Source organism: Trichomycterus rosablanca, chromosome 24, assembly GCF_030014385.1.
Source record: "Trichomycterus rosablanca isolate fTriRos1 chromosome 24, fTriRos1.hap1, whole genome shotgun sequence".
Classification (NCBI taxonomy): Eukaryota; Metazoa; Chordata; class Actinopteri; order Siluriformes; family Trichomycteridae; genus Trichomycterus; species Trichomycterus rosablanca.
Window position 1 is genome coordinate 6,305,248 of NC_086011.1, and position 22,123 is coordinate 6,327,370.

At 40.7% G+C, this 22,123-nt stretch overlaps 1 protein-coding gene across 9 annotated transcripts in view; it reads left to right on the forward strand.

Moving 5' to 3' along the window:
* Positions 1 to 22,123, forward strand: part of LOC134302078 (band 4.1-like protein 1) — a 105,668-nt gene that overhangs the window by 82,091 nt on the left and 1,454 nt on the right. For 4 of the 9 annotated variants that reach the window (XM_062987100.1, XM_062987103.1, XM_062987102.1 and 1 more), the window contains 14 exons: positions 1,858 to 1,955; positions 3,178 to 3,353; positions 4,720 to 4,889; positions 5,940 to 5,975; positions 7,275 to 7,310; positions 9,170 to 9,319; positions 10,642 to 10,728; positions 10,846 to 12,303; positions 14,736 to 14,786; positions 16,241 to 16,549; positions 16,977 to 17,105; positions 19,864 to 19,953; positions 20,384 to 20,431; positions 21,964 to 22,053. In XM_062987100.1, coding sequence (XP_062843170.1) covers positions 1,858 to 1,955; positions 3,178 to 3,353; positions 4,720 to 4,889; positions 5,940 to 5,975; positions 7,275 to 7,310; positions 9,170 to 9,319; positions 10,642 to 10,728; positions 10,846 to 12,303; positions 14,736 to 14,786; positions 16,241 to 16,549; positions 16,977 to 17,105; positions 19,864 to 19,953; positions 20,384 to 20,431; positions 21,964 to 22,053 — 2,928 coding nt within the window. The remainder of the gene's footprint in view (positions 1 to 1,857; positions 1,956 to 3,177; positions 3,354 to 4,719; positions 4,890 to 5,939; positions 5,976 to 7,274; positions 7,311 to 9,169; positions 9,320 to 10,641; positions 10,729 to 10,845; positions 12,304 to 14,735; positions 14,787 to 16,240; positions 16,550 to 16,976; positions 17,106 to 19,863; positions 19,954 to 20,383; positions 20,432 to 21,963; positions 22,054 to 22,123) is intronic. The other 5 variants (XM_062987104.1, XM_062987105.1, XM_062987107.1 and 2 more) reach the window with 5 other exon arrangements.

Genomic DNA, 22,123 nt, shown 5'->3' on the forward strand with positions numbered 1-22,123 from the left:
CCATGCCCCAAGATATTGGCCCAAAATCCACTTTAAAACTGTTCTACACCTACTTGAAGACTAAAGAAGATCAAGGAGTGTTGACAGTCATGGACATTGCTGCTCAGTCACCTGCCTTAAACCTTTTCAAGCATTTATGAAAGTACTTGAAGACATAGAAAGCTAAGCTAAGTAACATCACAAAATGCTCTTTGGAATATTGCAGACTCATTCTGGGATCACATGGATTGTTAGATTTTGCCCCAAATTGTGACGTCCATGACAACTTGAATGCTCCATTAGGACAGTTGTAGCCTAGTGGTTAAGATACTGGATCTAAAGGTCGCTGGTTTAAGCCCTGCCACTGCCAGGTTGTCACTGTTGTGCCCTTGAGCAAGGCTCTTAACGCTCAATTGCTCAGACAGTAAACTGTCACAGTACTGTAAGTCACTTTGGATAAAAACCGTCTGCTAAATGCCATAAATGTACACGGATCAGCCATAACATTAAAACCACCTCCTTGTTTCTACACTCACTGTCTATTTTATCAGCTCCAATTACCATATAGAAGCACTTTGTAGTTCTACAATTACTGACTGTAGTCCATCTGTTTTTCTGCATGCTTTGTTAGCCCCCTTTAATGCTGTTCTTCAATGGTCAGGACCCCCACAGGACCACTACAGATCAGGTATTATTTGGGTGGTGATTCATTCTCAGCACTGTAGTGACACTGACATGGTGGTGGTGTGTTAGTGTGTGTTGTGCTGGTATGAGTGGATCAGACACAGCAGCGCTGATGGAGTTTTTAAACACCTCACTGTCACTGCTGGACTGAGAATAGTCCACCAACCAAAAATATCCAGCCAACAGCGCCCCATTGGAAGCGTCCTGTGTCTGATCCACTCATACCAGCACAACACACACTAACACACCACCACCATGTCAGTGTCAGTGCTTAGAATGATCCACCACCTAAATAATACCTGCTCTGTGGTGGTCCTGTGGGGGTCCTGACCATTGAAGAACAGGGTGAAAGCAGGCTAAAAAGGTATGTAGAGAAACAGATGGACTACAGTCAGTAATTGTAGTGCTTCTATATGGTAAGTGGAGCTGATCAAATGAACAGTAGGAGTAGAAACAAGGAGGTGGTTTTAATGTTATGGTTGATCAGTGTATATACACTTGTTTTAAATTTGATGGCTGCAACACTTTCCGGAAAAGCTGAGACAGGGTAATATTTACCACTGTGTTACATCAGCTTTTTAACAACGCCAACTGTTGAACCAACATTGCAGAACTTTGTTGTTGTCTTTGCAAAGCCTGATATATAAACAACAGTTCCAGGCTGTAATTGTATTTATTATCAAATTTGCCTGATGGATGTCAATGAGGAGGCAATAAGTGGGTGACCTCTTTGATTCGTAAACCCCCGTGAGGCATTTATCTCCGAGTGACAGTCCTGCTGACGGTTCAATTCCAAAACACACACACACATTCACAAACAGCGCCTTCATTTCCCAATCGCAGCTGCATCCGTGCCCAGAAAACAGATGAGATGGACAAATTTAAACCCCTGCCAAAATGCCTCACTACTGTTTATCTCCGCCATCAGAAAAAGTCCCATTTGTTTCACAGTTTAACTCCATTCAGGAATCTTTCATGAAGATAAGAGCGCTAGATTCTAACACTGCAATTCATTTTAATTAAGCCCTTGAGCAAGTCGTGAGCCGTGAGCAATGTTCAGTAAAATAGCAGCATTATTCATGAAAGAAGTAGATATAATGATTTTGAAGGACACGAAAGTATTTGGGTTTATTCTGAGCTATGTTTCATGCTTTGCGCATGAGAAATGATCATATAAACCATGAATTTTTACAGTACGAACAGTTCGAGAGCACCATCGGATTCAAACTGAACAACCACAGAGCTGCAAAGAGGCTGTGGAAGGTGTGCATCGAACATCACACGTTCTTCAGGTAAACTCACTCACGTCATTGTCTTTATAATTTTTAAAACAGTACAACAAATACAACAGAACATGTAGCCCAATGCAAAATCACTCACTTTCTTACCCGCTTATCCAATCAGGGTCGCGTGGGGGTGCTGGAGCCTATCCCAGCTTTTCAATGGGTGCAAGACACACAGTAACACCCTGGATGGGACGCCAGTCCATCGCAGGGCAGACACACATACACACACATATACACCCATTCACCTATAGGGCAATTCAGTGTCTCCAATTAACCTGACTGCATGTTTTTGGACTGTGGGAGGAAACCCATGCAGACACGGGGAGAACATGCAAACTCAGCACAGAAAGGACCCAGGACCTTCTTGCTGTGAAGCGACAGTGCTACCCACCGAGCCACCTACCCCAATGCAAACTTCACAATCGAAATCCAGATAATTACACAGAATAATCACCGGAGAGGGTGAAAGAACAATCAGCTCAGCCCGTCAACCATAAATACACTGACCAGGCATAACATTATGACCACTGACAGGTGAAGTGAATAACACTGATTATCTCTTCATCACGGCACCTGTTAGTGGGTGTGAAAAATTAAGCAGCAAGTGAACATTTTATCCTCAAAGTTGATGTTAGAAGCAGGAAAAATGGACGAGCGTGAGGATTTGAGCGAGTTTGACAAGGGCCAAATTGTGATGGCTAGACGACTGGGTCAGAGCATCTCCAAAACGGCTCCAAAAGTGGTCCAAGGAAGGAACAGCGACAAACTGGCGACAGGGTCATGGGCGGCCAAGGCTCATTCACGCACGTCCAACAGACGACCTACTGTAGCTCAAATTGCTGACGAAGTTCATGCTGGTTCTGATAGAAAGGTGTCACACACAATACACAGTGCATCGCAGTTGCAGGGCTGTTTTGGCAGCAAAAGGGGGACCAACACAATATTAGGAAGGTGGTCATAATGTTATGCCTTATCGGTGTATATTAACCTAATTACATGGATCGATTCATCATCACTTAATCGTTTTAACCTCATGATTCTGGTCGGTGGGTCTAATGCTAATACATTACACAGGCAGGAATATAAAACTTGAAATTATTGTCCATGTTAATTCCACTTCCTTTAATTTCCCAGATAGAGATCAGACTTAATGTGCCGGAACACTCGATTAACCTTGCTAATTAATGCAGGTTTTCTGATTCACGGCTTAATTCCTGTCTGATTGCAGATTAGTCTCTCCAGAGCCTCCGCCCAAGGGATTTTTAGTCATGGGCTCTAAGTTCAGGTACAGCGGCCGGACACAGGCCCAGACGCGACAGGCTAGCGCTCTGATCGATCGGCCCGCTCCTCACATCGAGCGCTCCACCAGCAAGAGACATCTCCTCTCCCGAAGCCTGGACGGAGGTGTGTAAACTTCCATATCTGATTTTTGCATTCCCTTTTTAAGCTGTTGTTTCACCAGCAGGCTATTAGAGCTGTTGAATTATGAATGAAGGTGAATTTACTGAACAGAAGAGGTGTGTCCCTAATTCTGCATGAGAGGAAAAGCTCATAAAAGTTTTAAGGTCACTAAAACAAGTTGCTTGCACCTGCTTAATAGTAGCTGTCAGTTTGGTGCTTTAAAAGCTCCACGATATTGATGTAGCATGACTGTAATTCACTTCTTTTAGCTGCAAGATTGGACCTAGTGCATTCCAGGTCATCCCAGAGGTGTTCAACTGAGATTCTCTATAATGGAATGGGTCGTGTCTCATTACAAAAGTGCTAGATGGAGCCACAGTCAACTTGATGACAAACGAGACTGGAAGAAGAACCGGTTGTTACAAAAGTGCCAGCTGCTCAGTCCACCACTGTGTGACAACCCGAGTTCTCAAATAAAATAAAATAAATAAATAAATAAATAAATAATGAAGAAGAGAGGGAACTCAGTAAAAAAAAAAACAGTGGCTATAAAAGAGTAGAGCAACCACTTCACCAACAACACTGTCGAGTCACATTATTATGACCACGTCCTACTTTTGACGGCTGCAGCACGTAGCTCATGAAGGGAGTCACGTGTCGTGAGCTGGCTTGGAAGGCACGGATGGGATCTTCCAGCAAGACAATGTCACATGTCACATGGCTAGAAATGTCCAACATAGGTTAAAAGAGCATGACCAACACTTTCAAGTCTTACCCTGGCCCCCTAAACCCAATTGAGCGTCTGTGGGACCACCTTGATTGTTGTGTTTCTCTATGGATTCTCCCCCATGCACCCTCCTGCAGCTGTGGGATCCACTTGAGTCAGCATGGCTCTAGATACCAGTGACAACCTACCAGGACCTTATTGAGTCACTCCCAGCCCGTCTAGCTGCTGTCCATGCTGCACACAGCGGTTACTCTGGATATTAGCTGGTGGTCATAATAATGTGACTCGACAGTGTAACACTGCCTGGGTCCAGCGTGGATTGATATGCACATAGGTGTGCCACCACTCCGGCTCTGAAAGCAGTTTGCCCGTCCAGGATGGGCAATAGAAGGATGGAAATAGAATGCAGGCATACTTGCCAGCTGAAAATCCCAACTGGACCAAGCAAGGCAGCATGGCATTTATGGTGTCCTCAACCAGTGCCATCTTGAAAGTCAGTCATCTTACTGCCAAATGTGGTCTATGGAAACTTAGTGCATTATTTTTAGGAACCTGTGTTTTGTCATCAAGTACATGATTCTTTATCAGCTGAGCAGTCGTTCCTTTGTAGATATTGATTTTTCCCGTCTGCTTCCTATCCAGTAGAATTCTCCAGACCACTGTCCACAATGGGGGAACCGCAGGACGCTCTGTCCCAGAAGAGCGAGACACAGTGTTTCTCGGGAGATGAAGAAGCAGACACCAACCTGAGTCTCGATCAGGATCAAGATGAATCCAGCATCACCACTCCCACCCGAAAGAAAGAGATTAAGGTATAGATATTTTGGTGTGGTTCCAAGGTCTTCCAGTGGAGTGATTAGAGACTCGCTCGAGGAGGGGCAGGCAAGGCTGGGATTCAAACTCACAGCTTCTCTTACCTGAAGCCTAATAATCCATTATTAATCAGAATAGCAGCTCAATTGAAATAGAATAAGTCCAAAGGTCATTTCAAATATATCAATATTTACAATATACCGCCCAGCCCTAGTTCCAGTTATTTGCAGCTAATGCTGTAGTACTGGTGCTGATATAGGATTTTTATGTTTATTTATTTATTTTTTTGTAAAGATAGTATGGTAGCCAGCAACACTTTCAATATTTCAACAGTCCGATCTAGAGGTTACTAAAGCATCTACTAGTTTCACTGCATCATATCGGGCTTAAATACATTTTATTTTTGCTATGTTTCTCAAATAATGCTAAGAACTGTGGTGGAAATACCTCAAAGACTGGATTGTGAGTAGAAAAGACTTTTAATCTCGTGTGCAAAGAAGGGCCACACCGACAGTCTCACACAGAGGTATCAACTAAAAAAAATTATCAATTTTTTTATACTCTTGTTGGTGACCTTGTAGGACAGTAGAGGAATCCACAGTTAACAGAAATTTCTCAGGTCTAAATCAGCCAGAACTGGGTTTTGGATGTCATACAATGTAACGTACACCATGTACACATCCGGTAACATACTGGAAAATGACTACTGGCAATCATACCTTAAGCATATCTACATTTTCTAAGTAGTAATTGATTATGTATGAATACCACTAGTGTAAATTAACATTTTTCTCTCACAGAACTTAAACAGGAATTAAATTGATACTCTGTACTGGACTAGTGCATCAATAAAGCACAGTTCTGATAACTACAGGCACTAAGAAAAGTTCCACCTCTCTGTTCTGCTTCTCTATTGCTTCTTCTGCTTGGTTTAGTAATCACTAACACTGACAGGTTCTACAATTCTCCAGTTTCTGCTTCACCCTGCTGTAATTATTTGCTGCTTGAATAATTTTCTTCTTTCCTTTTAATTTATTTGCTGGCGAAAGGAGAATGTCCAGCAAACTTTTGATGCTAAACCTGAGGTAGTGTGCTGCACTGTAGTATTAGTAACCATTCATGGTCTGTTTATGTACATGTCATTATCATATGACCCCGACTCATCAAAGAGTGTGCACGTCACTGATGGTGCTTTACATGCATGTAGATTTAATCAGAATGTTTTACTAACCATAGAACCATTGAAATCCTTGATTTGTAGCTAAGTCATCAAACCTACCTTCAATATAATCAATATCAGTAATAATAAGTATAAATGAAAAGATCTGGAAAGCTAAAGGAACGTCATGAGCTGCTGTGCTGAGGTGGTGCTCAGCCCACCACTCATAAGACCAAGGGTTAGAATCTCAGCAGTGCATCCACTAATTGGCTAATGTCTGAGTGAGCATGGCTGAAAAGCCTAGCCATTGGCCGGTCCCAGGGCCGGATAGAAATAGAAGGATTGTGTTATGAAGGACAACGGGTGTAAAATAGATGAGCGATCGTCTCTGACTTTACATCTACAAGGTGGACCAACTAGGTAGGAGTGTCTAATAGAGTGGACAGTGAGTGGACACAGTATTTAAAAACTCCAGCAGCGCTGCTGTGTCTGATCCACTCATACCAGCACAACACACACTAACACACCAAGACGATGTCAGTGTCACTGCAGTGCTGAGAATGATCCACCACCTAATTAATACCTGCTCTGTAGTGGTCCTGGACCCCCGATCATTGAAGAACAGCATGAAAGGGGCTAATAAAGCATGTAGAGAAACAGATGGACAACAGTGAGTAATTGTAGAACTACAAAGTGCTTTTATATGGTAAGTGGAGCTGATAAAATGGACAGTGAGTGTAGAAATAAGGATAATATATAATAATATAATACGGTATATATTCACTAACAATGAATTGAGGCCATGGCAAAATGTTAGATACAAAACTGACAGATCTAGTGCAAATTTGGTAAATGTGTTCATGCACAGCCCTCCTAATAATATTCTGCTCTGTCACTGTTGACAAGTCACACACAGTCGTTAAACCTTTTTGTATTACTGTGGGCTCATGCTGTTCCTGCAAAGCCGTGGATTAGGCTTAGAATGAAGACGTGTTGTCATCAAAAAGTTTTTAAGTATCGCTCATAATTCAACATCAGAATGCATGCTGGGAAGTCCTTCAGTCACGCTAAGCATGCCGGTGTCTGTCAGCACATCCGCCTTCTTTTGTCCTACCTGTTTTCACGATCCTGTGACCTTTACTGTCTTCCTAACATTTCGATTCACCTGCATCTCTCTTCCTTGCTTTTATTTCTTCCTCTCTCCTCTCCATCTCTGACCTCTCAGTTGGAAATGGAGTCTACTCCCCGACACAAACAGGAGGTAACGGATGTTCCTTTTGATATGCAGTGCTTTGAATGTAAACTTTCAGTAGGGCTGACTGTAGGAAAACATTAGGATTTCCTGAACTCTGATGTCTACTTTTTACCAGGCAGTGTGATCTTATGTTTTGTTATTTCCAAGCCACTTATATCCCATGACCACATGACATACCCTACCAGACTCACTCATACATGCAGTCAAGGCATTAAAATTTTTTTTTTGGTGTGTCCTGGGTCATTGTTTTCACTCATGGGCACAGTACACATAGTACAATAATACACTAACTGTGAAGCCTGGTGTAGGAAGCATGAGTATGTTTTGCTGATTCTGACTATTTAAGCCACAATTAATTCTACATTGTATCAAGAGAATGTTTGGCTGGCAGCGTATCAACCAAAGTTGTGCGATGCAACAAGACGCCAAAATCATCAAAATAAAAAAATATGGCGTCCAAGTGGCGCAGCGGAATATTCCGCTAGCACACCCCAGTTCGAGTCTCGACTCTGCTACCGGTCGGCTGGGCGCCATCTAGCAGGCAGTGCCTGCATCAGACATAATTGGCCTGCTGGGTGGGAAAGACTGGACTAAGTGGGTGGGTTCTTCAAACGCTGTGCAAGTATCCTGGTTACCAGACTGAGACTGAGCTCATTCAAAATGCAGCCGCTCTTCTGGTTTTTAACCAACCTAAACACTGCCACATCACCCCACTGCTGCGTTCTCTTCACTGGCTTCCTGTATCTGCACACATTCAGTTTAAAACACTGACGCTTGCCTACAAAGCCAAAAATGGACCAGCCCCAAGCTATCTTCGAGGTCTAAAAAAACCTTGTTCTGTACCACACAACCTCAGAGCCACTAGTCTCGCTTGACTTGATCCTCCACCCAGAACTCAAGGAAGACAAGCATCAAGACTCGTCTCTGTACCAGCACCCAAGTGGTGGAAAGAACTTCCTCTGTCTGTCCGAACATCTGAGTCTCTCACTGTCTTCAAAAGACGATTAAAAACTTTACTAAAACACTTTGGTTCTAACAGGGTTTCCACAGATTTATATTATTGGACTGTTGTCTAATTAAACTCGAGTGATAGCTCAGTGGTTAAGGTACTGGACTAGTAAACAGAAGGTTGCCGGTTCAAGCCCCACCACCACCAAGTTGCCACTGTTGGGTCCCTGAGCAAGGCCCTTAACCCTCAATTGCTCATTGTGTTCCGCTCATTGTGTAAGTCGCTTTGGATAAAAGCGTCTGCTAAATGCTGAAAATGTAAATGAAAATGAGTAAGGTAATGTTCACTATGATAGCACTTCTGTAAGTCGCTCTGGATAAGAGCATCTGCTAAATGACGAAAATGTAAATGTAAATGTACTGCACTGCCTGGTGGAAATGTGTCTGGGTTAGTATTAGATACTGTCTTATACCATACTAAAATTATTTTATTTTGCACTGTCTGCATGAAGAGGTGTTTTTTTATTAGTTGCCATTCTGTCAGTTTGATGTTTTGGCACTGTGTGGTGAAAATAGGTCTGGATTTGTGTTAGTGTTAGTTATTCTATGTAATATTGCACTTCATGGTAGTTAGTTTTAGTTAGTATTATTTTTCTGTCATTCTGGTAAAAACACATTGAATTTGTATTAATAATTATTTAACGCCATACTACAATGTTGGTGAAAAAGATCTGCATTTGTTTTAGTCACTATTCCATGTAACACCACCCTGTCTCTGTTATCCATGGTTACTTTCTTGTCTGCTGACTGTTTTCATCTACTGCATTTTAACTAAACCACAAAAGCCTCATTCACACACACTAGTGCAGGTCATAAAGTGGTTAAAATCCTCTCGTATTGTGTTTTATATCTTGTAGTTTCTGGATAAATCAGAGGATGTGCTGCTGAAGCACCAGGCAAGCATCAATGAACTGAAGCGAGCCCTGAGGGAGCCCAACAGCAAGCTGGCGATCCGGGAGAAACGCCTCTCAGCGACCTCCCCAGATGGCACGCCGGAGAAGAAGGCTGTGAGTATGGCAGAATCAGGATACTGGAAATCAAAGGCTGGATAGGTTTCATGTTTTTCTTAATAAAAATTGCTTTATCTTACAGTTATAATGAGCTCCAAAATGAACATTCTAAGCAGCTTGAAATTATTATGAACAAATTGTATTTTTATTATTGTATAATTTGTACTTTTTTACATGCATGTAAGTGTTGAGTCTTGGTTGACATTGGGTACATTTGTCTAGGAAACATTAAAAATAGGTTTGGCATGACTTACTGATACAGTATTTCTATAGAAAAATACAGTCTCCACTGTTGAGAATCTAAATATGCTCTTTAGGTTGTTCTGTTCTTGTTTGCTTTGTTCTGTCCTTTCCAATTTTATCAAGCATTAAAAAAAAGTGCTGATACACTGATCACATAACATTATGACCACCTTCCTAATATTGTGTTGGTCCCCCTTTTGCTGCCAAAACAGCCCTGAAACTGTGACACACTGTGTATTCTGACACCTTTCTATCAGAACCAGCATTAACTTCTTCAACGATTTGAGCTACAGTAGCTCGTCTGTTGGATCGGACCACACAGGCCAGCCATGACCCTGTTCTGGAGACGCTCTGACCCAGTCGTCTAGCCATCACAATTTGGCCCTTGTGAAACTCGCTCAAATCCTCACGCTTGCCCATTTTTCCTGCTTCTAACATCAACTTTGAGGATAAAATTTTCACTAGATGCCTAACATATCCCACCCACTGTTATTCACTTCACTGTCAGTGGTCATAATGTTATGCCTGGTCGGTGTATGTTGGCAAAAACAGATGGCTAAAAAGTTCTGTAACATGGGGAAATTTTTTGTCCTTGGTTGGTTAAACCAGAATTATGATCTTAATCACAGTGAACATATGTCTTGGGAACTTAACCCTACTTTGGACCATGACTCCCCAATTAATATGGTAAAATTTAAAAGACTTTAGTAATAAAGCAGTAATAAATGATTGGTTCATCCTCCTTACCAAAGATAATTAGCAATTATTCAGAGAGGCTCATAGCTACCTAAGCTGTCTCAAGCAAGTACTGAACCAACCACTTATTATTATTATTAATATTATTATTATTATGCACTTTTTACAGGGATTGTATTACATTTACAAGCTTCTGTTCTTTCTTTTTACATTAATTAACCAACAATGTTGAATATTACTGTTACATTTTGCTGCATTGTTGCTAATTTTGCTGTAATGCATGACAGTAACCACTTTGAATGAACCCAACATTGTAAATGCAGTATAGGATAATGGTTAACTACTATTCTCCATTCTCTCCTGCTGGTCATTACCTTCAGGAGGCAATTGGAGCTGGGGCAAGGGAACCCACTAACAGCTTTTCAGTGGACGACTTCATCCAGAAGACATTGGTGACTTCTCCAGAGGTTGAAGTGCTTGCAGATATTTAAGTCATTGTGAAATTAACTTTGTTTATTGCCTTCCGTGCATATTTAGCGAACTTGAGAGCAATTCTAACAATTTCCATCTGTATCGACACATAGGGCTCTGAAGAGTGGGTGCTAATTGAAAAACAGATTACCTGGCAACATGACATTGATATGGAAGAGAAAGACAGAAGAAAGACAAAAAGTGTTTCTCCTCCTTTGGTCATTGAAGCGTCTGTGGAAAAAAAGATACATATTGAGGTGACTGGAGAAGACGGTGAAGAAATGCAAGTCCAGATGGACACTTTTCCCTCACCTAGGTTACCACCGAAGGACGGCATGAGAGACGTCAAAGTCCTGGAGACTTCAAATGAACCTCATACTAGTTTTGAGTCCCAAGAAAAAGTGTCTTCAACCTTTGAGGCAAGACAGGAATGTCCTTCTTACAAACATCGCAGGGAGAGAAGACCACAGAGTCTAAATTTGGGAAGGTCCCCAGAATTTGTATATGAGACTAAAACAGAGAAATCAAACATAACAGAAAGTGAGGAATCTGACGAAGACAATAACACATCTGGGAAAGACTCGATGCAAGCCAAGTTCCATTCAGACACAGAGAACTGGTCAGAAATGATGCCTGAAAAGTTAAAGGAACAAATAAAAGAGGTCTCAGATGTCACTCCTGGAAATGCAGTAAAGGAAAAGGAGATAAACAAAATCACTGATACAGATAACACCAAGGCTATGTTTGATGATGCTCAAGATCAAGCAGAAAATCAGCTAAAGAAAGCCTCAGTTGATGCAAAGAGCTTAAACCTTGAAGGTCAGCAAGAAGGATCTGACTCTGTAAATGGTCCTGTAAAAGATGAGCCTAAACGCAAATCCGAGATCAAGTTTGAGGTGACCAAAGTCATTATGATTGACAGCAGTGAAAACGAAGGGGAGCTTGAGAGTAAAAAGCAGAGCATGGTTGAATTTACACATGAGAAGAAAATCAGTAATGTTGAACCAGAAGATGTTGAAGACGTCCATCAACAAAAGGTACAAAAAAGAACAAGAGTAACAGGCCATGCTAGAGCAGAAATAACAAGAATCGTCCCACTGAAACCAGAAAGAGCCAAAAGTCAAGAGTACAGGGATGATATAAATTTTGCAGAAGAGCCCGTCTTCATGAAGAGACACTTCAAAAGGCATAGCATGTACGAGTCTTTAGAGAGACAATTTGACCCAAGGTTTGACTCCAGGGACACTTCATTCTCCTCCTTCAAACCCACCAGATCTCAAGACATGCCAGCTTTGCCCTTAGTGGACCAACATGTTTTACAAAGCTCAGAACAACAATCAGCAGTGAACAGTGAAAGGTCACTAAAAACGAAGGCTCCTCAGGATGAAGAAATACTCAAGTCCTTTACCAAAGCAGGGTATGAAGAGTCTGACGAGGGTACTGTGAAGAAAAGTGGTCCGCCAACTCCTCCAGTCAAAACCAGGAAGGCCAGAGAATCAGGATTGATACTTCGCCACAGCCGCAGTGCCAGTAAAGAGCCAGCACTGGATGCTGCTCTGAAGAAACTCGGGGTAACTGCTTGGCACCTTCTGCTTTTATTGGAAACAAAGCATCGCATGAGCTTCCGATTGACTCACACGTTCATGATTTTTTTTGTAGCTTGCAAATTTGTTTAACACCCCATTCCCAGTCAATGAAGAGAGGGGTTGGAGAAGGTTATGGCTCTTTGCTGCATTTCAAAGTCAAGTTGGAAGCCATACTCATACAATAACACATGGTACCATTGGTATTGTTGGATGTTACTGAATATAGCCGTTTTGCTTTGATATCCCCTCTCTTCACCCATCAGCCTCGTTTTTTCTTTCCAAATGAGTATCTACAAGCTCTGAAACACAGAGCTGTTGCAAGGAAACCAAGGCTTGTGCATACTACTTTGGCACTGAGCTACTCATGACCTATTCATACTGTTTGCTATAGAAGTCAATGAGTGTTGAGATGGTTTTGACTTTGTGTTGGTACTTCTATGGCAATTTGCTTGGCATGCCATTTGTCATCTATGGTGCTCCTGTTAGAGAACAGTAGTAACCCTTAAATTTGTTTGAACCAAAATCCAAATCCAAATTAAAACTGTTTAAATTAAAATCCATTGTCACATGACTACTGTTCTTTTACAGAACATCGTATGAAGAAATGTATGCTGCATGTGGATCGCCTAAAAATATGCATTAGATCATATAACCTGCTGTATTCCTTTACTTGAGTTTACTTGAGGTACAAACATGTTTGACTTTGTAATAAAATCATTTGAATTAGGTCTAGATTTTGTGGCATAAACTTTGCCCCTATTTTCAGTTGAATCCAGGTCTAGAATCTTACTGGCATAATGGAACGTAGAAAGCCAGTGCATGTATACACTGATAGCCATAACATTAAAACCACCTCCTTGTTTCTACACTCACTGTCTATTTTATCAGCTCCACTTACCATATAGAAGAATATAGCTTTACAATTACTTACTGTAGTCCATTTATTTTTCTACATATCTTTTTAGCCTGTTTTTACCCTGTTCTTCAATGGTCAGGACCCCCACAGATCAGGTATTATTTGGGTGGTGGATCATTCTCAGCACTGCAGTGACACTGACATGGTGGTGGTGTGTGAGTGTGTTGTACTGGTATGAGTGGTTCAGACACAGCAGCACTGCTGGAGTTTTTAAATACCGTGTCCACACACTGTCCACTCTATTAGACACTCCTACCTAGTTGGTCCACCTTGTAGATGTAAAGTCAGAGACGATCGCTCATCTATTGCTGCTCCATCAGCACTGCTGTGTCTGATCCACCCATACCAGTACAACACACACTAACACACCACCACCATGTCAGTGTCACTGCAGTGCTAAGAATCATCCACCACCCAAATAATACCTACTCTGTAGTGGTGCTGTGGGGGTCCTGACCATTGAAGAACAGCATGAAAGGGGGCTAACAAAGCATGCAGAGAAACAGATCTACTACAGTCAGTAATTGTAGAACTACAAAGTGCTTCTATATGGTAAGTGGAGCTGATAAAATGGACAATGTGTGTAGAAACAGAGAGGTGGTTTTAATGTTATGGCTGATCAGTGTAAGCGAAGTGCAGTTTTACACAGTATGATTTGCAGACTTAATCACGTTAATGGTTGTTTTGATTGTTTCAACAAGAGTAATACAGAATGCTTTCAAATCTTTGTAGGGTTGTACCAACATCCTAGAACAACAGACAATAATTAGATTGACTTTAAAGTACCCCTGAACTGGTCAGTTTAAAGTAGTACAATACTAGACATGCCTTAACTGTCAGTGGCTTGCATTGTTTGGTTACAACTGTTAGCTGTTTTGAATAAATGCATCTGCTCAATGTCATACATCCTAAATTTGTAGGTAAATCCAAAGGATTCTGTAACAGAGTCTTGATTTGCATAATTACAGTATATTATAAATTGCTTGTGGATTAGCAGTCCCAGATTAAATGTGTCCCAAAGCACTTACCAGTATTAATAGTGCACTATTTAGTATGTTGCTAAACTGGGAAATATTGTTCGTCGCTAGCCAGCTCAGCAAGCTGGATAGTCTCCTACCTGGATTGTCTACCTATCTGTGAGTTTTGTGATGTGTATGAAAAGAAACATTGTTTTTTTTGGTGGTTGTTAGTGATAAACTTGTGCAATTTGAAGACGAGAGGTTCAGGGGAACTTTAATCTAAATTCGGAAAACAATCTGCCAGCATATGTGAAAACGACAGAACCCAACCCGTCTGCACATTATAACGTCTTTACAAAGTTAATGGCTTCAAAAAAATGATCTGGATGCTTATTAATAAATAAACTCTCGCCCACTTGCTTGCAGTGCTTAATCAATGCTTTTTAATAATAAAACCTGCACTATGCACTTGCTTTCCTTTGTATCCTGTTGCATTAGTGCTTCTGACTCCGAGCTCCTCGTTCTGCTTTCTGTCTGTACAGGAACCGCTCTGCACTCCTGCTATTTATGAAGAGATGGTAGATGAAGTCAAGGTCTTTCAGATTTCCTGATTCTGTGGTCATTCATGCATTCTTGCTGTTCTCGCACGGCTTTGTTCACCATCCTGTGAATTTTAGGGACAGCTTTTTAGTGCTAAAATAACCATGCCTCCAATTTTTTTCCCATCATGTATTCATAAACCTTTCCTGTCCTTGAGTGTTGACTCTTTTCTTCACATCTGAATCTTTTCCATCAATTGTTGGCTTCATTCAAAAAAAGCTGCATAAGCAATTCTGATCCAGTATGGGGCTTTTGTAGAAAGTTCACTGCTGATGTGAAAACACCAACGTACTATCTGCATAGTGTCTTATTAGCTGCAATAATGCAAATAATGCTTATCAATAAAAAAAGCCACTCAGGTGGCGCAGCGGTAAAATAGAGCTGGGTTTTTCAATGTATCGTATCGAATCCCTGCACGAACAACGATTGGCTGTTGTTCATAGGGATAGAGGCAAGTAGGATCATGGGTCCTTATAAATGGTGCAATTGCAACCTCTGCTGGCTGATTGATGGCACCTACACAGGGCTGAGGGATAATGCTGATCAGGGTGTGGCTCTCCGTGCACAGTGCTGATCGGTATATAGGAACTCCACTCGTGCAGGTGAAAAATGCAGTCTGGACTGAGCATGTGTCGGAGGGGCCATGTGTCAGTCGAGAAGCATCCTCAGGGGTGGAGGGTTGAATCAGTGGAGGATGCTATCAGGGTAATTGGACATGACTAGATTAGATGAGAAAATTGGGGGGAAAAGGTTAAAAAAAATAATGCTTATTAATGCAAACACTGAAGAACTAATATTATATGATGGATTTTAAGCTACTACAATGACTTTTGGCACCAAAACCAATCATTTGGGTAAAGTATGTGGACATGCCTCTTAATAAGTTCAGGTATTTCAGCCACACCCATTGCTATATACAAGTGTATACAAGTAAATCATATGCTTTACACAAACAGTTTGGAACTGTATTTCCTGTTCCAGCATGACTGGTTTGATGGGTTTGGTGTAGAGGAAGTCTAACGACTCATATAGGGCTTTGACCTACCACAATCTCACTTAACTTTGGGCGGAATTGGAATTAATTGGGAGCTAATTGTCTTAGGTGTGTTCCTATTTTTTTTGGCACATTACCACAGTTTCACCTATTTATAGTAACCCTAAAATAGGCTCAATTTCACCAGTGGTTCAGCTTTGCACAATAAATAAAAAAAGGGGCCAATTAATGGCCCAGGCAAAATGGGGCATATGCTAATGATAAGCTGTCTTTTTATGTGTTTATGTAGACATTTCACTACATTAAGGATGCATGGCCACAAACCTACCAACCATACGCATGCATCTATTTAAAAAGAATCATCACCATCTCCTCCACCATACAGTCTATGTTTCCCATTTAACGTCCCTGGAGTAACCCTGCTTTGTCGCTCCGCTATTTTTCGTCCTATAGCGACGGCCACTGTCCTCCTGCGAGGACGAGCATGACCACGGCATGGCGGCGGCCCTAAAGGAAACGCATCTGGGCATCGAGCGCAAATGCTCCAGCATGACGGTCAGCTCTACCTCCAGTCTGGAAGCTGAGGCCGATTTCACTGCGTTCATGGACGTTCACGGGGCAGTAGAAGAGTTCACCAGGGGCAGAGGCGAATTTGGAGAGGCGGAGGATGGTTTCGGCTTCACCCAGCACATGGAACCTTATGATAAGATTATCATGAAGGAGAGAGTAAATGAGGAACGTATGCACCATGAAGCAGAACCCGTAAGGAGCATTTCTGCTACTCTGTGGATCTACAGAACTCAAACGTGTCACAATTTTTTTGGATATTTTTGTTGCTTTTGAACGTTATGTTTTTTGGTTTTTGTTGAGAACGTCACTGTTGAAATCATCTTATGTGTTGTATTTTTAGTTTTTTATGTTTTTTATGTTGGGGTTGGATTTCTATTTGCATATTTTGTGTGTGCCATATTTCCTTAATTTCTCATTTAAGCATTTTTGGTTTTGATTTTATGGTTTATCATTCATTTGTACTGTAAAGCATTGTTCTACTCTTTTATCACATATACTCTACACCATCCAGCCTTCAGTCAAATGCCATCTTTCAAATTCCAGAGCAACTTTTAGAATTATTAATAAGTGTTTAAGTATTTGTTTTAATTATTTCATCCATGTCTTTGCTTTATTTTAGCCTCCTGTGGCCAAGAAAGACCCCAATGCTGTGACTGTAGCGCATATGCTAAAAAAGGGAGATGCTAAGGTCGAATCACATTCCAATGGCTCCGGGATGCCTCACAATATCATGGATTTCCCAGATCAGGTACCATTTAAATTGAACCATTTTTGACTACTTCACTTCCTTTATAGTAAAAATGATTACTGGTAATAAATATACACTGTAAGACTAAAAGTATGTGGGGCTTGTCGGCTGCTTTATTCCAAATTCATGGGCATTAATATGGTGCCCCTCCCCTCTTGTTGATTTCACAACCTCAGCTCTGTGCCTTTGGAAGGTCAGGCACTGATGTTGGATGAGAAGGCCTGGTTTGCAAACCACTTTCCAGGACACTAGAGTGATCCTATTTAATTTTTTATGGGCACAGGGGCGCAGTTATGCTAGAACATTAAAGAGACTGTCATAAAGTTTGCAGCAAATAAATACACCGATGATGCATAACATTATGACCACCTTCGTAATATTGTGTTGGTCCCCCTTTTGCTGCCAAAACTGTGTATTCTGACACCTTTCTATCAGAACCAGCATTAACTTCTTCAGCAATTTGAGCTACAGTAGCTCGTCTGTTGGATCAGACCACACGAGCCAGCCTTCGATCCCCACGTGCATCAATGAGCCTTGGCCGCCCATGACCCTGTCGCCGGTTTACCACTGTTCCATCCTTGGACCACTTTTGATAGATACTGACCACTGCAGACCGGGAACACCCCACAATGCTCTGACCCAGTCGTCTAGCCATCACAATTTGGCCCTCGTCAAACTCGTCAAAGTCCTTACACTCGTCCCATTTTTCCTGCTTCTAACACATCAACTCTGAGGATAAAATGTTCACTTGGTGCTTAATATGTCCCACCCACTAACAGGTGCCGTGATGAAGAGATAATCAGTGTTATTCACTTCACCTGTCAGTGGTCATAATGTTGAGTAATAATGAGTACTTTGCACCAGTGAATACTATAGCCTTTTAATGTCAGGAGTCCATCAAGACATAATTAGCCTTGCTCTCAGGTGGAAACAATGGCAAACAAAAAGAGACATTCTCTAATTTGCCCTATGATGTTACATAAGATGCCATATGCCTTTTGAAAAAATTTCAATTTCTGGCTACATGTCACTAAAGTAGCCCAAGCTAGATCTTGCCCATTAAGATTGGCAGTTTGACATTAATTGCTATTCATGACTATTCAAATTTAATAATGTTCACAAGGCTTAATTATATCACATTACATGCTAGCTCTAATTAAAAATAAATTTAGGTAACACAGTTGATTTTTGGTCCATCATTATATAATTTACTAATTAAAAAAATCCAGATGTTAACCTTTTTTATTACTCTTGATTCTGGTATGTGCAGTATTTGTCCTACTGAGTGAGTGTTAAGAGTGAATAAGCATTAGGAGATCAGAAAATCGACAGGAAATTAAGAAGATAAAAAAGAAACCAATTTATTCATCTCCAGAGGCTGTGAGTGTGAGTGTGTGTGTACCCCACAGGTGCTTATTAAAACTTAATCACAGCATTTTGTCGAGTCATTCCTCTCACTGTCCTGATGAGCTAAGGCAATTATTTTTGGAGATTGTTTTGAGGGTTCTTTTCAGAACCAATCAGATGTCTAGTCCTGGCATTTGTAAGGCTATTTATTCACCATCAATACCTGTCTAATTTGTGGGTCAGTAGTTTTTATTTAATTGACGAGAATATACAGGTGCTATCTCGCTACCCGACTACTGCTGAAATCCATGTTCAAATCTCTGTTGTTGCTATCAGCCGGCGGGCGACTGCACAGACATGATTGGCTACGTCTGAGGTGGCGGCCGAAGCCCTGCGATGGATTGGCGCTCTGTCAAAACTATTCCTGCCTTAGACCATGTGTTTCTCTGAAAAACACTGGGTTTGTCACGACCCTGACCAGGATAAAGCCATTGATCCAAAAACGTAAAAACTTAAAAATAAAATATATCATCAGAGCAGTTCTAATTTGAGAAAAGATGAAAGACCACTTCAAAGGCATTAGTTCATCCAATTATATACAAGTGAAGAAAGTCACAGCCACACTGTCTAGGTCAGGTCACCCCTCTTAACCTAGTGAACAAACTGAGGAACTTGTTGACGTGGCTACTGCGCCATCAACTCTTACTCTCACTCAGAGTTACATAAGTTACAGAAGTCAGTGCACGTAATAACCAAAAATGGATCACATTCAAGGTCAGATTGAAAGTGCCATTTTTTTTTTTTTTTTTAAGTTGAGGAAGGAACCCCTTAATTAAAAAAAACAACAACACATCACTTGAAAGACCACCACAAAGTGGCAGATTAATCAGAAGTGACATTTTGACTTGAATTTTAAATGGTATGTTGGCTTGAATCTAAAAAGAAACATCCGTCAGGTGTCACCAACACCACTGTAAAATTGAGCATCCTGTAATTGAGAAGCTTTTTAGCAGCAGGGATTGGCAGTCTGGTCAGGCTTGATTGAGAAAAAAACCAAACAGTACATAGAAATCTTTGATAAAAGCCTAAATTAGGAAAGACATGTAAACAAAAGCAACAATTAAGTGTTTTTTTTTTTTAAATGCCCATGAAGGGTACTTGGACTAACACCATCCTACATCTGTGATGAGTCCTTAGAGTTGCTGTACGCTACCGGTAAAATTTTCCTTCTTTTAGGTAAACACACCAAGAAAACAAATGTCTGATTCAATAGTCTGGGTATATTCATACACAATTCAGGTTACAGATGACAGTCATTTATGTTAACATGTTGGGTGCTAAATACTTGTTAAAACACTGTGTAAGACTTGGTGTGTGGTGTCCTAATGCGGACATGTCTATGTACCAACAGCCAGGGCATGAGGAGGGTGGTGGTGACATCAAATGTCAGGAGACCATAGTGTCCAAAAATGATGTCATCCAGCCAAAGGAGGTAGAGCTGGTACGTTTGGCTAAAAGCTAAACTCGTTGCATGTGCAGACAGAAACACAGCTTTATATGTATATGCACTAACATGTTTGTGTGTTATCTGCCCTTGTTGTAATGTCTGGTGGCTTTACATTTCAGTGTATGAATTTTTAACACAGTGTTATTTTGAGGAACAGTTGCTTTTTTGACTGAATTCAATGGCGTCGTCTTCATAAACTGTCCCCTGCTGACAGTAAATGTGTCTCCGCCATTTTGTGTAACCACACTGTCCTCTGCTGGCTAATACTGTAAACTGAGTGCTTTTCATACAACGTTTTGCATCTTGTCTTGCTTTCTTGATAAACGAAAAAAATGGACTCATTGCGTCTTGTAATCTGACACAGGCTTAGCAGTAATGGACAGATCTACCCTCCATTAATACTGTTTCTCTGTGTTTGTTACAGAGCCCGAGAGACAGCGTAATAAAGGAAGCTAAAGAGAACGGCTCCCCTGTAAGCCCTAAAACTTAGCAAACATTAGCAAAAACATTATTACATTTACAGCATTTAGCAGACACTTTTATCCAAAGCTACTTACAGTACTGTGACAGTATATATTGTCCAAGCAATTAAAGGTTAAGGGCCTTGCTCAAGGACCCAACAGTGGCAACCTGCTAGTGGTGGGGCTTGAACCAGTGATCTTTTGATTACTAGTCCAGTACCTTAACCACTAGGATACAACTGCCTGTTATTATTGTTATTATTATTATTATTATTGTGTTCTGCATTGATTTTTTACGTAAAATGTGGTCTGATCTGATGACTGATGTTCCAGTAGTGGGATGATATTACAGGGATGTGTTGTTGAGGTGCCATGGCCTGTAAAAACACACCCAAAATATAAGTTTCCTCTCAAGAAAAATCTGTCTGATTTGACAGAATTTTAGATATACGGGGAAAATATTTTTTACACATCATCAGTTTTTAAATACAGAAGATTGTAAGGAGGGTTGGAAGATTCACGACAACCTTGGCTCTCCTCGATCAGGGGTAGGGGTGGTGGCAGCAATGAAAGAGCAATGAAAAGGATATAAGCTATAGAGCTGTAATTGGCTATGAGTGTAAAGGGTGAACAATGCTCAATAAAGCATTGATAAAAATAAATTCAAGGTATTGTATGCCATTTTATAATAGCATCATAATTGACCATGGTTATTAATTATAATAGGACCATGATTAGACTATTCCTAGGCAGAAAAATTACAAAAAAGGGAAAAAAAAGTGTGGGCAGCCCTATACAGATCTCTGAAAGCAAATCATACATTTACCAGAAAGTCAGTAATTATACTTAAAGCCAATTCTAAGCAGTTATGATGAAGCCTTTATGATCAAGTGTATTAACAACTGTCCGTAAATGAAAATTACATGGAACCATTATTATCTCTGAAATGAAAATTGTCTTGATGGTCAGATGCGATTCAAAAACCAGCAAAAACAGTAATCAGTTGGAGCTGTCATTGGTCATAGTCAAGCAGGCTTAGCAAGCACATGCTTAGAGGCTACTGTGCGAGACAACAGGCATCTTAAAGCTCAACTGATGTTTCCTTACAATTCTATTTTGTTAGCAGATTAGACAAAAATGAGCAGAGATATCATTAGAGGAGAAAAATTAAACACCTTACCTACTGTTAAGGATTGGGATTATGCTTTGGAGCTGTTTGGGCCAGTAGAGCTAATGCATTACAGAATTGGTTAAAATAAAAATAACAAAATTGGGTGTATAAGCAGGACAGTAATTTAACCATACATCATCAAACTGGTTTTGAAATAGCTACATCAGTCTTAAATTTTTAAATCTTTTACGTCCTGACTTCAACCCTATACATAAAATGTGAACTGTATTAAAAAGTCAAGTACGAAAATGTGTTTAAAAAGTGTGTTCAAATAATTTAGTCACAAATTAAAATGATTAGTCACAGATTAGAGTAAAAAATTGTAAAATATTGTCATAAACTGTGCACTGATGATGTGTGGCTTCCCTCCAGCTTAAAGCAAGCAATACAGGGAGGGAGTTTGTCGTGTCACCTGTTGGCAATGAAAACGTTACCTCTACAACGACAACGCAAGTCACCAAGGTAGCGCCATGTACAGACTGAATTATTTACTTTATTTATTTATAATGTATTTAATTTATTTTTGACTTAT